Below are 16,814 nucleotides of genomic sequence, written 5' to 3' on the forward strand. Positions count from 1 at the left end.
AAATGACCCTGGTTTGAAAGACCTACTCCTTCTGGTCAAGGATACGAACCAGTTGCTCAATGTAAGAAGCATCCTTACGAACCTACAACGGCTGCCAATCTATCATGGGAACCACGTCCAACCCACACTTCTGCAACATAGAAACATGGAAAACGTTGTGGACGCCAGACAACGGAAGTGACAAGGTAAGTTGATAGGCCACAGTGCCAACGCGCCCAGTGATCTTAAAGGGTCCAATGAACCTTGAGGTAAGCTTCCCCTTGGCTCCAAAATGAACTACACCCTTCATCGGTGAAACCTTGAGATACACACGATCCCCAGTGATAAACTTCAAGGGACGACGCTGATGATATGCAAAACTCTTCTGCTGGCTTTGAGCTGTGCGCATCATCTGCCTGATGATATCAATAGCCTCTGATGTCCTCTGCACAAGCTCGGGATCTAGGAGACAAGGCTCTCCAACCTCAATCCAACAACTCGGGGATCTGCAAGGTCTGCTATATAGCACCTCGAAGGGAGCCATGCCAATAGTCTCCTGATAACTGTTATTGTACGCAAACTCAACCAAACGCAAGTGCTCATCCCAACTACCCGAGAAATCAATCACGCAAGCCCGAAGCATGTCCTTAAGGATCTGGCTGACCCTCGGTCTGACCGTCAGTCTACGAGTGAGCATTTTCGATTTTCAATCATTTTTTCTGTAAATCATGTTAAATCAATGTCAAATTGTTACAAATCCATGATTTTTCATGCTTTGAGAGCTTCGATTTCGAGATTTGGAGGAGATGGGCCGAGTCGCAGAAAATTGAAAAAAAAATCATAATTTCCCAATTTCTCGCAAATCAGTTGTAATCTTTGTGTCCAAACATAAAATCAAACATGTATGCAACCTAATCTAGTGATTCTTCTTTTGTTTTTGAATGTATTGCTTGTGTTTCCACATGTCTTTTTACATTTATAAATTATATGAATAAACTTTGAATATACTTGCATAAATTCAGTTAGACAATGCATAGATTAGGACCCCATACAAAGAAAACTTATTATGTGCACTTGTCTTTTGTAATGTTTTGATTTATAAGTGTGTATTGATGTCTTTTTTAACAATCATTGAAGTTTCATTGAAAAATTTGACCAATTTTCCAATGTTTCCCCATGTTTCCAACAACAACGATACATATGCGATACCAATGTTTTAAATTTCGACGATATCGGCTGATATATCCCACGATATATCTTGTATCCCACCTGCGTGATACGAAACGCACAAGTAGTAGGATATATCCCACATGTTCGATCCGGTGAGCATTTTTTAAAATTATTTTCAATCAATTTTTCTGAAAATCATGTTAAATCGGTGTCAAATTGTTACAAATCCATGATTTTTCATGTAAAACATGAAAAATCATGGATTGGGAGCTTCGATTTCGAGATTTGGAGGAGAAGGACCGACTTGTGCAAAATTGAAAAAAATCAAAATCAAACATTTATGTAACCTAATCTAGTGATTCTTCTTTTGCTTTTGAATGTATTACTTGTGTTTTCACATGTCTTCTTACATTTATAAATTATATGAATAGACTTTGAATATACTTGCATCAATTCAGTTAGACAACGCATAGATTAAGACCCCATACAAAGAAAACCTATAATGTGCACTTGTTTTTAGTAATGTTTTGATTTGTATGTGTGTATTGATGTCTTTTTTAACAATCACTGAAATTTCATTGAAAGTTTTGACCAATTTCCAATGTTTCCAACAAGAACGATACATTACGTGATACAACCGATATATCCCATGCGATAACTGATACGTATCCATATCCCAAGGGTGCGATACGTAACGCGATACCGTTATTTTGAACCCTATGCGATACAACCGATATATCCCAAGCGATAACCAATATGTATCCGTATCCCAAGGGTGCGATACATAACGCGATACCGATATTTCAAACACTGATGATGTGAGCTACTTGACAAGGAGGCCAGGATGTAGACCAAGGTCGTGGTCACGATGTTGGTTGTGGTTGTGGTGCAGACTATCTGTGTACTCACTGTGGTCGATATGGCCATACTGCTGATTATTATTGGGTACTTCTGCTTCATAGTAAACCACCTCAAGGCCGTTTTAATGATTCAGCTATTACAGATGATAAAGACTCTTCGAGTATTATTAGTGAGGTGGCTCCAATGGTAAAGCCACCCATGGTTCATCTAGCTGGGGATGTGGTCCATCTCTCAAAAAGTTAGTATGTTGCTTTACTGAGGGACACCATACAGAGTAAGGCCTCTCCAGATCTACATCTTTGGCTAGAAAAGGTAACACCTTCAATGCCCTCCATTGCCCTCCATTGCCCTTCACACCGCTTCTATGTCTAGCCTTTTGGTAATTGATTTGGGGGTTACTAATTATATGACAAGTACATCTGTCTCTTTTTCTTCATTTACCTCAGATCCTCATCTAGGTTGTGTGAAGTTAATAAATGGTACTTTAACACCTATTAGGGGAAAGGGTACTGTTTTTGCTTCACCATTCCTCTTTGTCCTATCTTATTGGTCCCCAATACTGCTTCTAATTTATTATCTGAGTTAGATTGCGAAGGATCTAAATTTAGTGTGATATTTTTTTCTTAATCGTCTTTTTTTTTTTTTCCAGATCTGAAGACAAAGAAGTTGCCTAGTGTGGACTTGAGAAGGATTATACATTCGAAATCGAATTCTTCCAATTAGTGTCTTACTGTAAAAAGGAGGATCTTTATCTTTGGCATTGTCGTTCTGGTCATTCTTTTAATTCAGTCCTACAGTCTTTACTGTGTCAGTCAGTGTCCTCTTTCCCCATTAGGTTTTGAGGGGAAAAAAAAAAAAAGGCTCTTTGCTCTTTGTTCTTCTTCCATCTTCATGTGATTTGAAGATGTCTTCCATGTGATTTGGAAGAGAGATTGGTGTGAAGATGATCTTCATCAACGGAGGTGCGAGGTCTCTATCTATCCCCACATTCTCATCCCTTCATCCACCATCAAGGTATTTCGTTTTGAAGTTCTTCGATCTTCCCCATCTCAAACCTTCACCTATCTTCTCATCTTCACTTTCCATACCTATCAACAACTCTAAACCTTAAACTCTTGGGTTGGTCGTACCGACACCCTTTTGTCCCTTTTGCTTTCCCATTACCCTTGAATCAAAACCCTCTTCTCTCTTTTCCTAAACCCTAACCTTAAACCTAGAAATCCATAACTTTCATATTTTCCCAAACTACCAAACCCTAACTTCTCCCATTCTTCAATCAACCCAAAATCCTTACACCCCTTCTATCCAAAACCCTAATTCCAATATCCTAAACCCTTTAACCCCTTCACCGATTTGATCCCATAAACCCTAATTCCTAGATTTCCCCAATTTCCCTAAACCCTAATTTCACCATAGGTAGTATTAGATCTTCTACTTTGAAATAGGTTTTACCCTATGCTAATTGGATTCCTTACACCCATTAGAACCTAGTTTTCTTTATTTAATGATCTTTTTTAACAACGCTTGGTAACCTAGGCTAGGATTGTGCATCTTCTTTTGGGTTTTTTTGATATTTGTGATGCTAATAGCAAGTTTTATGCTTTTCGTTAATTATTTTAATTTTGTTACTTGATCTCATACAATATTTGAGTTCATGCATTGGTCCTACATCAAATTTGGTATCAAAGCCCATAGGTTTAGCATGGGATTTTAGTGTTACATCTAGGTTGAAGTCAAATGTAGGGTTAGTAGAGCATTCATCGCATATAGGATCATATTGCTGATTTTTTTTTTTTTTTTTTGGAGTATCCTATTGCTGAATTTTTAGTTAGCGTCTCCACTTGTACAATTGCTGAAATTTCAGCATAGTAATCTCAGGCTGTCACATTGCTGAATTTTCAGTTTGTAATTTTCGGATTACACTCTTGCTGAATTTTCAGTTTGGCACCCTCGGATTACCATCCTGCTGAATTTTCAACATAATATTTGAGGATAGCGGCTTGCTGAATTTTCTGGTTAGTGTGTCCAGTTTGATATCTAGGTTAGTTTTATCATTGTCATAACATTGTTCTAGGACCTAGGGTTTCCTTTTAGAATTTCCTTGTGTATGCCCACTCGTTCGGGACATGGTTTTGGTATACAACCCATAATGAACTTAGAGTAGATTGCCAAGGCCCTTAATGCTATCAATAACTGTCTGGCGGCTATTGAAGCGCACAGTAGAACCACCGCCACTCAATTAACCGCGACCAACGTGCGTGTGAATCAACTTGAGGCCTCCCTACAGGCAAACCTCGACACTGGGAAAGATGTTCAATCTCAGGCTAGAAATCAAGTTGATAGGCGAGGGTGTGGTCGTGGCCAAGGCGTGGGCCATGGTCGAGCACAGGTACCACCACAATGTGAGGAACGTTATGACCGTTATGATCCAGATGCGCAAGACATGAAGGGTGTCAAAGTTAAGCCTCCTAGTTTTGATGGTCGCTTGGACTCCAAAGCGTTCCTTGACTGGGTGGCAGACATGGACCATTATTTTGAGTGATATGATATGTTAGATACCTACTGAGTGAGATTTGCTAAGATGAAGCTGGTAAGCTAGGCTAAACTTTTTTGGACCAACATGGAGTGTAAAATTGAAATGAGAGGAGAACCCCTAGTTGCGCACTGGGCTAAGATGAAAGGGGTCCTGAAAGAAAAGTATCTCCCTCTTTCTTATTGCCAAAGGCTCCTAGACCAGTAGCATGCCTTGTGTCAAGGATCTATGACTGTGTCAAATTACATCGCCAGGTTCGAGGAGTACATGATGCGATATGATATTGAGGACCCAATGATTACATTGTCCAGATTCAGGATGGGTCTCCTATTCGAGATCCAACGAGAACTTTATTCTCGTGACATTGGCACATTGGAGCACATGTACCAAGTGGTGCAAGACATTAAACACTACCTCAAAGCACCAGTTGGTAAGCATTATAACTCTCGGGATCCAAGTGTCAAGACTTACTCTGAAAGGGCTAAGCCTAACATGAGGAGTCAGTCTAGACTCCAAATTGGTTCCTAGTCCAACCCTAGAGATGTTAAAGGAAAATGGATAGCAAGTGCTAGCTCTAGGGGAGGTAAGCAAACGCGATGCTTCAATTGCCAAGGACTCGGCCACTTTGCGCATCGGTGTCTCTCGAAAGATAGGAACCTTGGTGATTGACGATGGTGAGGAAGAAGGAGATGAACATGACAAATTTGAAGAAGTCTATTAGCCTAATATCAATGGTGCTAGTGATGAAGAAGTAGAAGAAGAAGAAATCACACCACTTGCGGTAGTCAGGTGAGCCTTGACCAATGCTAAGGAGAATGATGATTGGTGTCGGACTACGATATTTTACACCTATGTGAAATGTGGAGAGAAGAATTGTAAGGTGATCGTCGATAGTGGTAGTTGTACTAATGCGGTCTCCACTAGCACTTTGTCCCGTTTGGGTTTGAAACCTGAACTGCACCCTCAACCCTATAGAGTGTCACGGGTGGATGCATCTTCCATGTCTGTTACCTAGCGATGTCTCGTGCCCGTTAACTTTGGATCCTATTCAGATTCGCTGTGGTGCGACGTCTTACCTATGAATGTTGGACACATCATTTTGGGACGACCTTAGCTATTTGACCGCAACGTGACGATATACGGCTGCTCAAATGTGTGTTCATTCATGCATCAAGGCAGGAAGATCACTCTAGTTCTGTCACGCCTCAGACTCGGTAACCGGACTCACAAGGAACCCGATGGCCGGTTCTAGCCACAACAGCCTCCGTAGTACCCCATTTTGGGCTCCTGAGGCAGGTTCCGATCCCGGGATCCTACAAGGAGGATTTCCATAATAATATAATCATTTCCAACATGAGCATACCCAAGATCACAGCAAGTACATCCGAGAATAACAAGGAGCACACATCAAAAAATCCACTAAGAATTTGAACTTTTACAAGTTTACATTAGGTCCAAAGGGACACACATAAGATAATGGGAAAAGAGAGAAAAGTCAGCAACATTGGAGTCCTCAAGCTCAACGCTACTCCACGCTTTGCTGCTATGACGCCTGCCTAGAGTCTCCTGCACGCATCAATCGTGCATAAGCTTATAGAAGCTTAGAGGGTGGTGAAAGTGTATGATAATGGTGCACAGAAGAATAACAGGAGGTACAAGGAAGGAAATATGCTCAATGAGAATATCACTAGCCTTACCAAGGCTTATCATGAATACGATGAAATGAGTACTGGACGCCATACCAAGGCAATGCATGAAGGGGCTTACACAGCCAATGCTAATGCGATGCAAGTAATGCTAGTGCTCATATCCAAACCATATATCAAGGACATTTTCAATCATAAGAAAATCACAGGGTCCATTACACTGCTGAATGACTGTGGCTCTACAGACCCCGTATAGTCAAACGAGCGTAAGAGACTTCACTACCCGCCTGTGGACAGCCAATCACCAGCAAGGCTTGACGGTAGCGGACCCATTTACGAGCTGGTCAGACTCAGCCTAGCAATGCCTCCTCACACCAGGTAAGTAAGGCCACACCCCTATCCAACCGAATACACGACAGTGGGAGTCGCGGCCTAACGGTATAAGGCCCTCGTGCGCTCATAGTTTCCACTCGGTTACGATGTTGGAGCAGATCCTTGGTACCATGAAAGTTTTGGGAATTTCACCCATGGGCATCCTATGCACCCGGTATGCTCAAGTAACATTTCCGGTGTCCACACATACGACCATCTACGAATGTCCCTGTGGAGGCAAGTCCCTGATGGAGCAAGGGTGGTATCATCATGAAATGCGATGCCAATGCATGAGTCACACATACAGATCATGCACTAGCTGCAGGCACATCATGTGCATAAGGGGAGAAACTCCATCCCTCAACGACCACTACACAATGCAATCATTCATACATATGATGCATATGGGTCACAAAAATGTAAGTGTGTTACCTGTGAAATATAGAATCCTCCGTCCTAAGGAGGGTCAAGGTCTAGGCACATAGATAGGTGTTCTAAGGAGAAGAAAAATCCTCTAGTAGGGGCCCAGTACTTTGGGATGGCCCACAAGCTAAGAGATTCATAATCGAGAGGAACGGTCCTAGCCAGGCCCATGATGGGCCTTCAACCACCTGTAAGGGCCTCTATGGGCCTACCTTTGGGCCACCAAGGAGGACATCCAACCTCAACTGGGTCCCAGAAAGGTAGCCTGCTACGTATGTAAAGAAAGGTCCAAGACACAATCAATCCATGGCCTAGTGGGCAATACACTAAACCCAATACATACGCAACTTGGTGGGCCCTTAAGCAAGGTTAGGGCCCAACCATAAGGGTCATGGGTTCACTCATTGTGGTGGGCCTAATGGGCAGCCCATTATCCCAACATATGGGAAATCCTTATATTTAACATAAGTTGGGCGTTACATCTCGGCCCAAATATGGATTTATTATAGTGGGCAAGCAAGGGCCCAACTACTTGAGTATTTGGCCCATAAGACCCATCACAATGGCATGGTAAATATAGGACCCAAGGGTCCAATAGGCCTATCAAAGTTTCAGCCCAACCGAGGTTATAAGGCCCATAATTAACTAGGAGACTAGCTCAAGAAGAATCCAATTGGAATGAGCCTTTAATCATGCACTAATTAAGCCCAAAAAATAAAATTAAGTTGGTAAGATAACCGACTTTAATCCTCCTCAAATCTAGTGGGCCATAATGCTCCAAAAGAACATTTATAGGCAACAATTATTGGGCTCAATGCCAAATTCCAGCCCACCCAAATTTCTGGGTTGTTTGGAGTCCAACAATAGAAGTATTTCTTAGTATATTTAATCCTTGATGGCCCACACACGTCACTGTGGGCCCCACCAGATAAGAGAGGATATGCAACACATATATCAAGTGGGCCAAGCTGTTGGAATGCAGGCCCAGCAGTAGCCTAAGGCAGGGATGCCCTATGCGTAGGCTGCCCTATGGGCTCGGGGCATCTGGCACAAAGTCCACCGAATGGACCCCAATTGAATACCAAAAAAATGGGGAGGATGATCAATCCCCTAAGGACACCACATGGATGGATGGTGGGATATACAATACATCAAGGTGGGCCCACGAAGCAGGCTGGACGCCCCAGACTAGGCGTCCCTGCCTGGTGGGCCACTCCCAGCAGCACCACGGTCAGCTCAAATGTCCATTGGGTCTAAAATTTTCCAGGGTGACACTTCCATGGGTGGGCCACACCCCCACAAAATTTCAGGATTTTTGGACATCTATAAATATTTTAATTTATTTTAAGAAAACAATCTGTCCTGAGATTCTGCCTGTTCTCGACACCACAATATAGTGGGCCGGTTCAGCTATTGCCATGGTGTGTACAGGTGTCCATTGGCCCTGAAATTTTGTAGGCGTGTCCTACTATAGATGGGCCATCCCCCTACAAAATTTCAGAATTTTTGAAGTGGTAGAAGTATTTTATTTAGTTCATACAAATTATGGACAGTAAGGTCCAGAAATAATTCCTGCTGAAACAATGTTGCTGTCCCTGACTTGTGCACCCCATTAGAGTGGGCTCAGGTTTGCCAAAATTTGGGAAAATATAAGGCCAACATCCTTGTACAAGTATACAACAAGGTGGGGTCCACAAAGGTGGCCCACCATTTCAGAAACAAACTGATAATTGTGTTTGTACAGCAAGTAGAGTGGCTGTACAGTCCAGAAAATCTGGACTATCCACCCTCCTTGGCCCACTCTTTTGGGTGATCAAACAGGGACGGATGAAGGTGAAATTTAACATACTTTTAGGTGGGGTCCACACCTCCAGAAACAATCTAATAATGGGGGTAAAACATCCTCCAAATCAGTCCATAATCCATGCCAAAAACAACCCAAAAACAGTCCAGAATTTTTCTGGACAGCAAGGTATGCCTGAAAATAACTGAACATAACTACTGAGTAAAGGGGGAAATACCCCACAAAATTTGTGTTGTGGTCCACCTTAGTGGGCCCCACAAACATCCAGGCCATACCCCCCTCATAAAACTCATTGCATGCAATCAAAACGGAGCAAGTGGGACGCCAACGTCCATAGAATGGACAGCAAGGGGCGTCCACCTTGCTTGGATGGTCTGGATATTCCAGGGCCACTAAGTGGGCCACACTCATCAGGAATCAAAAATAAAATGATGGAAAAATAAAATCCGGCCATGGGGGTAGGGCCCCGCCACTAATGGGCCCTCCCAAGAGTCAATCTCAACCACACAACAATGTTACTTGAACATGCAACATTAAACTAATGCATGCATGATCTATGACTAGAATGAGTGGTTAGGATGCCATTCCAACATGACTTCTAGGGTCTAAATGCCTTTGAAATAAAGTGGATGATACAATACATCATGATGGGGTCCATGGAGAATGGCCCCAACATCTTTCATGATATGCATGTAGGATGGGCCAAAAGGCCACATCTATGGGGTCAAATGGGGTCCCCACCATGGATTAGTGGGTCCCATATGATCCAACTAGGAAGAAAAAAAAGATGAAATGGTAGAAAAGAAAATCAGAAATTATAATCACCCACTTGCTAATTAAGTCTCCAAACTCCTACACCATGAAGGTATTGAGCCTAGGAAGAAGTTTTAATGGTGGAGATCTACTTTTAATTGAGGGATTGGGAGTATTTTGAGGATTAGGGGGCTAGAGAAGAGAGGGAGAAGGAGACGTTGGAGTGGGGTGTTGCTAGCAATGGAGGGAAATGAGAGGGAGGGAGAGAATAAAGAGAGAAAAATGTCATCATTATTTTGTAAGAGAAGTCATCATAGCATAGGGAGGAGATTACAATGCTTAGGCTTTTAGGCTAGGCTTGGGTGGTGTTTGTTGAGATGGGTGGTGTTTCCATAGAATTTGTGTAGTGTGTGTAGTGTGTATGGGGACTTGTGCCATGGATTGGAGGTGGTCCACATGCATTTGCACAAAAGTGGGCCACATGAACAAGGGTCATACTATGTAATGCTCATAACTTTTGATCCATAAGTCGGATGGATGCACAAGACACGTCGTTGGAACCGCAACGACGATGCGAACAAGGTGGCATAGGTCTCGGGTCTATTCGGGTCAGGTCTACGTGATCGGAACTAAGGATGACCGCAAACACAATTCGAGGGTCGCGGGTCGCCGGAATTTGACCGGTAGGACCGCGGGACAACAAGAAATGAAATGCATACTTACACACATGCACAAGCAGGAACTCGGGTCGGGTCTCACAATCCTCCCCATCAACAAAGAAATTTCATCCTCGAAATTGACAAAAGCGGAATAATAAAATGCATAAACATCATCATATATATATATATACACACCTCAATCATCAAACACAAGACAAGGCAATGCAAGCAATACAAGCAATCAATCATCGAATAAATGGGGATAACGCTCTCTAATCTCAGCCTCACATTCCCAAGACGCCTCGACCTTCGAATGATGACCCCATTGCACCTTCACCAAGGGAATGACCTTGGTCCTGAGGACCTGCTCCTTCCGATCAAGAATATGAATCGGCTGCTCAATATAGGAAGCATCCTCACAGATCTCAAGTGGCTGCCAATCAATCACAGGAATAGTCCGACCCACACTTCTGCAACATAGAAATATGGAACACGTCGTGGATCGCAGACAACTCAGGAGGTAAGGCAAGCCTTTAGGCCACAACACCTGCGCGCTCGGTAATCTCAAAAGGTCCAATGAATCTCGAGGCGAGCTTGCCCTTCACACCAAAGCGAACCATGCCTTTCATAGGCAAGATCTTGAGATATACCATGTCCCCAACTGCGAACTCGAGGGGTCAATGCCGACGATCAGCAAAACTCTTCTGCCGGCTCTGAGCTATGCGCATCCTCTACCTGATAACATCAATAGATTTTGACGTCTGTTGTACAAGCTCGGGACCTAAGAGACGATGCTCTCCTACCTCGGTCCAACAACTAGGAGATCTTCACGGTTTACCATAAAGTGCCTCAAAAGGAGTCATGTTGATAGTCGCCTGATAGCTGTTGTTGTACGTGAATTCGGCGAGGCGCATATGCTCATCCCAACTACCTGCAAAGTCGATCACAAAAGCCCTAAGCATATCTTCAAGGATTTGGTTGACCCTTTCGGTCTGCCCATCCGTCTACGAATGATAAGCGGTGCTGAGATGCAAAGTGACCCCCAACGCCTGCTGAAAACTCCTCTAAAACTGAGACGTAAATCTGGAGTCTCGGTCTGAAACGATCGAAACTGGGACGTCGTGCAGTCTCACTATCTCCTCAATGAATATCCTCGCTAACCGGTCCATAGACCAGGAAGCACGTACTGGAATGAAATGAGCCGACTTCGTCTGACGATCGACGATAACCCAGATGGTATCATGATCGCGCTGAGTCCTCGGCAAACCTGCGATGAAGTCCATCGATACGTGCTCCCACTTCCACTCTGGAACGCTCAACGACTGCAAGGGACCAGGGGGTCTCTAGTGATCGGCCTTGACACGCTGGCATGTGTCAGACTCAGCCACAAAACTAGCAATCTGGCGCTTCATCCCCTGCCAAAAGTACTGCCTCATATCACGATACATCTTCGTGGAGCCCGAGTGAATAGTAAGTCTCGATCGGTGTGCCTCGGTCATCAAATCACGACGTAACTCTGGCACGTCCGGGACACACAATCGGCCTCTAAAGCATAATCCATCATCGGAACCAATTTGCCAGTCTGACTGCTCCACGAATGTGGCCTCTGCTCTGTACTCCTGAAGTGACTCGTCCGTCTGCTGAGCCTCGATCACCCTAGAGGATTGTGAGACCCGACCTGAGTTCCTGCTTGTGCATGTGTGTGTGAGTATGCATTTCATTTCTTGTAGTCCCGCGGTCCTATCGGTCGAATTCCGGCGACCCGCGACCCTCGGATTGTGTTTGTGGTCATCCTTGGGTCCGGTCACGTAGACCCGACCTGGATCGACCCGAGACCCATGCCACCTTGTTCGCATCGTCGTTGCGGTTCCAACGACGTGTCTTGTTCGTCCATCCGACTTATGGATCAAAAGTTATGAGCATTACATAGTATGACCCTTGATCATGTGGCTCACTTTTGTGCAAATGCATGTGGACCACTTCCATGGCACAAGTCCCTATACACACTACACACACCACCCAAATTCTATGGAAACATCACCCATCTCAACAAACACCACCCAAGCCTAGCCTAAAAGCCTAAGCATTGTATTCTCCTCCCTATGCTATGATGACTTCTCTTACAAAATATTAATGACATTTTTCTTTCTCTTTATTCTCTCTTCCTCTCATTTCCCTTCATTGCTAGCAACACCCCACTCCAACGTCTCCTTCTTCCTCTCTTCTCCAGCCCCCTAATCCTCAAAATACTCCCAATCCCTCCATTAAAAGTAGATCTCCACCATTAAAACTTCTTCCTAAGCTCAAGACCTTCATGGTGTAGGAGTTTGGAGACTTGATTTGCAAGTGAGTGATTATAATTTCTGATTTTCTTTTCTACCCTTTGATCTTCTTTTTCTTCCTAGTTGGATCATATGGGACCCACTAATCCATGGTGGGGACCCCATTTGACCCCATAGATGTGGCCTTTTGGCCCATCCTACATGCATATCATGAAAGATGTTGGGGCCATTCTCCATGGACCCTATCATGATGTATTGTATCATCCACTTTATTTCAAAGGCATTTAGACCCTAGAAGTCATGTTGGGATGGCATCCTAACCACTCATTCTAGTCATAGATCATGCATGCATTAGTTTAATGTTGCATGTTCAAGTAACATTGTTGTGTGGTTGAGATTGACTCTTGGGAGGGCCCATTAGTGGCGGGGCCCTACCCCCATGGCCGGATTTTATTTTTCCATCATTTTATTTTTAATTCCTGATGAGTGTGGCCCACTTAGTGGCCCTGGAATATCCAGACCATCCAAGCAAGGTGGACGCCCCTTGCTGTCCATTCTATGGACGTTGGCGTCCCACTTGCTCCGTTTTGATTGCATGCAATGAGTTTTATGAGGGGGGTATGGCCTGGATGTTTGTGGGGCCCACTAAGGTGGACCACAACACAAATTTTGTGGGGTATTTCCCCCTTTACTCAGTAGTTATGTTCAGTTATTTTCAGGCATACTTTGCTGTCCAGAAAAATTCTGGACTGTTTTTGGGTTGTTTTTGGCATGGATTATGGACTGATTTGGAGGATGTTTTACCCCCATTATTAGATTGTTTCTGGAGGTGTGGACCCCACCTAAAAGTATGTTAAATTTCACCTTCATCCGTCCCTGTTTGATCACCCAAAAGAGTGGGCCAAGGAGGGTGGATAGTCCAGATTTTCTGGACTGTACAGCCACTCTACTTGCTGTACAAACACAATTATCAGTTTGTTTCTGAAATGGTGGGCCACCTTTGTGGACCCCACCTTGTTGTATACTTGTACAAGGATGTTGGCCTTATATTTTCCCAAATTTTGGCAGACCTGAGCCCACTCTAATGGGGTGCACAAGTCAGGGGCAGCAACATTGTTTCAGCTGGAATTATTTCTGGACTTTACTATCCATAATTTGTATGAACTAAATAAAATACTTCTACCACTTCAAAAATTCTGAAATTTTGTAGGGGGATGGCCCATCTATAGTAGGACACACCTACAAAATTTCAGGGCCAATGGACACCTGTACACACCATGGCAATAGCTGAACCGGCCCACTATATTGTGGTGTCGAGAACAGGCAGAATCTCAGGACAGATTGTTTTCTTAAAATGAATTAAAATATTTATAGATGTCCAAAAATCCTGAAATTTTGAGGGGGTGTGGCCCACCCATGGAAGTGTCACCCTGCAAAATTTCAGACCCAACGGACATTTGAGCTGACCGTGGTGCGGTCGGGAGCGGCCCACTAGGCAGGGACGTCCAGCCTGCTTCGTGGGCCCACCTTGATGTGTTGTATATCTCACCATCCATCTATGTGGGGTCCTTAGGGGATTGATCATCCTTTCATTTTTTTTGGTATTCAATGGGGGTCCATTCGGTGGATTTTGGGCCAGATACCCCGGGCCCATAGGGCAGCCTACGCATGGGACATCCCTGCCTTAGGCTACTGCTGGGCCTGCATTCCAACAGCCTGGCCCACTTGATATATGTGTTGCGTATCCTCTCTCATCTGGTGGGGCCCACAGTGATGTGTGTTGGCCATCCGGGATTAAATATACTAAGAAACACTTCTATTGTTGGACTCCAACTAACCCAGAAATTTGGGTGGGCTGGAATTTGGCATTGAGCCCAAGAATTGTTGCCTATAAATGTTCTTTTGGGGCATTATGGCCCACTAGATTTGAGGAGGATTTAAGTTGGTTATCTTACCATCTTAATTTTATTTTTTGGGCTTAATTAGTGCAAGATTAAAGGCCCATTCCAATTGGATTCTTCTTGGGCTAGTCTCATAGTTAATTATGGGCCTTATAGCCTCGGTTGGGCTGGAACTTTGATAGGCTTGTTGGACCCTTGGGTCCTATATTTACCATGCCATTGTGATGGGTCTTATGGGCCAAATTCTCAAGTAGTTGGGCCCTTGCTTGCCCACTATAATAAATCCATACTTGGGGCGAGATGTGAGGCCCAACTTACTTGTGTTAAATATAAGGATTTCCCATATGTTGGGATAATGGGCTGCCCATTAGGCCCACCACAATGAGTGAACCCATGACCCTTATGGTTGGGCCCTAACCTTGCTTAAGGGCCCACCAGGTTGCCTATGTATTGGGTTTAGTGTATTGCCCACTAGGCCATGGATTGATTGTGCTTTGGACCTTTCTTTACATACGTAGCAGGCTACCTTTTTGGGACCCAGTTGAGGTTGGATGTCCTCCTTGGTGGCCCAAAGGTAGGCCCATAGAGGCCCTTACAGGTGGTTGAAGGCCCACCATGGGCCTGGCTAGGACCGTTCCTCCTTTCGATTATGACTCTCTTAGCTTGTGGGCCATCCCAAAGTACTGGGCCCTCACTAGAGGATTTTTCTTCTCCTTAGAACACCTGTCTATGTGCCTAGACCTTAACCCTTAGGACGGAGGATTCCATATTTCACAGGTAACACACTTACATTTTTGTGACCCATATACATCATATGTATGAATTGATTGCATTGTATAGTGGTCGTTGAGGGATGGAGTTTCTCCCCTCGTGCACATGATGTGCCTACAGTTAGTGCATGATCTGTATGTGTGACTCATGCATTGACATCGTATTTCATGATGATACCGCCCTTGCTCCATCAGGGCCTTGCCTCCACAGGGATATTCGTAGATGGCCATATGTGTGGACACCATAAATGTTACTTGAGCATACCGGGTGCATAGGATGCCCATGGGTGAAATTTCCAAAACTTCCATGGTACCAAGGATCTGCTCCGACGCCGTGACCGAGTGGAAACTATAAGCGCACGAGGGCCTTATACTGTTAGACCGCGACTCCCACTGTCGTGTAGTCGGTTGGATAGGGTTGTGGCCTTACCTGCTTGGTGTGAGGAGGCATCGCTAGATCGAGTCTAACCAGATCGTAAATGGGTCCGCTACCGTTAGGCCTTACTGGTTATTGGTTGTCCACAGGCGGGTAGTGAGGTCTCTTACGCTCGTTTGACTGTGCGGGGTCTGTAGGGCGGCAGTAATTCAGTTGTGTAATGGACCCCGGTGATTTCTTTATGATTGGAAATGTACTTGACATATGGTTTGGATATGAGCACTGGCATTACTTGCATAGCATTAGCATTGGCTGTGTAAGCCCCTTCATGCATTGCCTTTATATGACATCCAGTACTCATTGCATCGTATTCATGATAAGCCTTGGTAAGGCTAGTGATATTCTCATTGAGCATGTTTCCTTCCCTGTACCTCCTGCTATTCTTCTATGCACTATTATCACACACTTTCACCACCCTCTAAGCTTCTATAAGCTTATGCACGATTGATGCGTGCAGGAGACTCTAAGTAGGCGTCGTAGCCGCAGAGCCTGGAGTAGCGTTGAGCTTGAGGACTCCAGTGTTGCTGACTTTTCTCTCTTTTCCCATTATCTTTTGTATGTCCCTTTGGACCTGATGTAAGCTTGTAAAAGTTCAAATTCTTAGTGGATTTTGCGATGTGTGTTCCTTGTTATTCTTAGATGTACTTGCTATGATCTTGGGTATACTCATATTGGAAATGATTATATTGTTATGGAAATCCTCCTTGTAGGATCCCAGGATCGGAACTTGCTTCAGGAGCCGAGAATGGGGTACTACGGAGGCTGTTGCGGTTAGAATGGTTCCTTGTGAGTCCGGTTACCGAGTCTGGGGCGTGACAAGTTCCTCTCCCACCAAAAAGCAAGGCGAAGAAGACAACTAAGGGGAAGTCAGGTAATCCAAGGGATACGAGGAAATCGTAACCTAAGTCTCTCCATGTTATCAACACTAAGGAGTTTGAGAGAGAGACTACGGTGGATTCGATGGTGTATGCCTTAGTGGCTAGAGAAGTTACACTAGAGGTTAGTGTAGGGGGACCCCCTGAGTTGAAGCCGATTATGGATGAGTTTCAAGATGTATTTCTAGAGGACTTAGTAGATGAGCTTCCACCCATGAGGGACATCCAGCATGCCATTGGTCTTGTCCCTAGGTCGACTCTACCAAACCTTCCTCATTATCTAATGAACCCTACGGAGCATGCAGAGTTAAAGAGGCAAGTAGATGAGCTCCTCTGAAAGGGTTTCATTC

The 16,814-nt window shown here is 44.3% G+C and overlaps 1 protein-coding gene and 1 pseudogene across 4 annotated transcripts in view; one reads left to right on the plus strand and one right to left on the minus strand.

Moving 5' to 3' along the window:
* Window positions 1-16,814, minus strand: part of LOC131237106 (probable serine/threonine-protein kinase PBL21) — a 91,070-nt pseudogene that overhangs the window by 49,940 nt on the left and 24,316 nt on the right.
* Window positions 1-16,814, plus strand: part of LOC131237105 (uncharacterized) — a 73,448-nt gene that overhangs the window by 38,404 nt on the left and 18,230 nt on the right. Inside the window, exon 14 of one of the 4 annotated variants that reach the window (XM_058234760.1) lies at window positions 2,153-2,244. The exons of the other annotated variants lie outside the window; for them this stretch is intronic. Coding sequence (XP_058090743.1) covers window positions 2,153-2,200 — 48 coding nt within the window. The 3' untranslated portion in view covers window positions 2,201-2,244. Of the gene's footprint in view, window positions 1-2,152; window positions 2,245-16,814 lie in introns of those variants that run through there. 4 annotated transcript variants of the gene reach the window in all.

The sequence above is a fragment of the Magnolia sinica genome, chromosome 2 (genome assembly GCF_029962835.1).
Source record: "Magnolia sinica isolate HGM2019 chromosome 2, MsV1, whole genome shotgun sequence".
Taxonomy (NCBI): domain Eukaryota; kingdom Viridiplantae; phylum Streptophyta; class Magnoliopsida; order Magnoliales; family Magnoliaceae; genus Magnolia; species Magnolia sinica.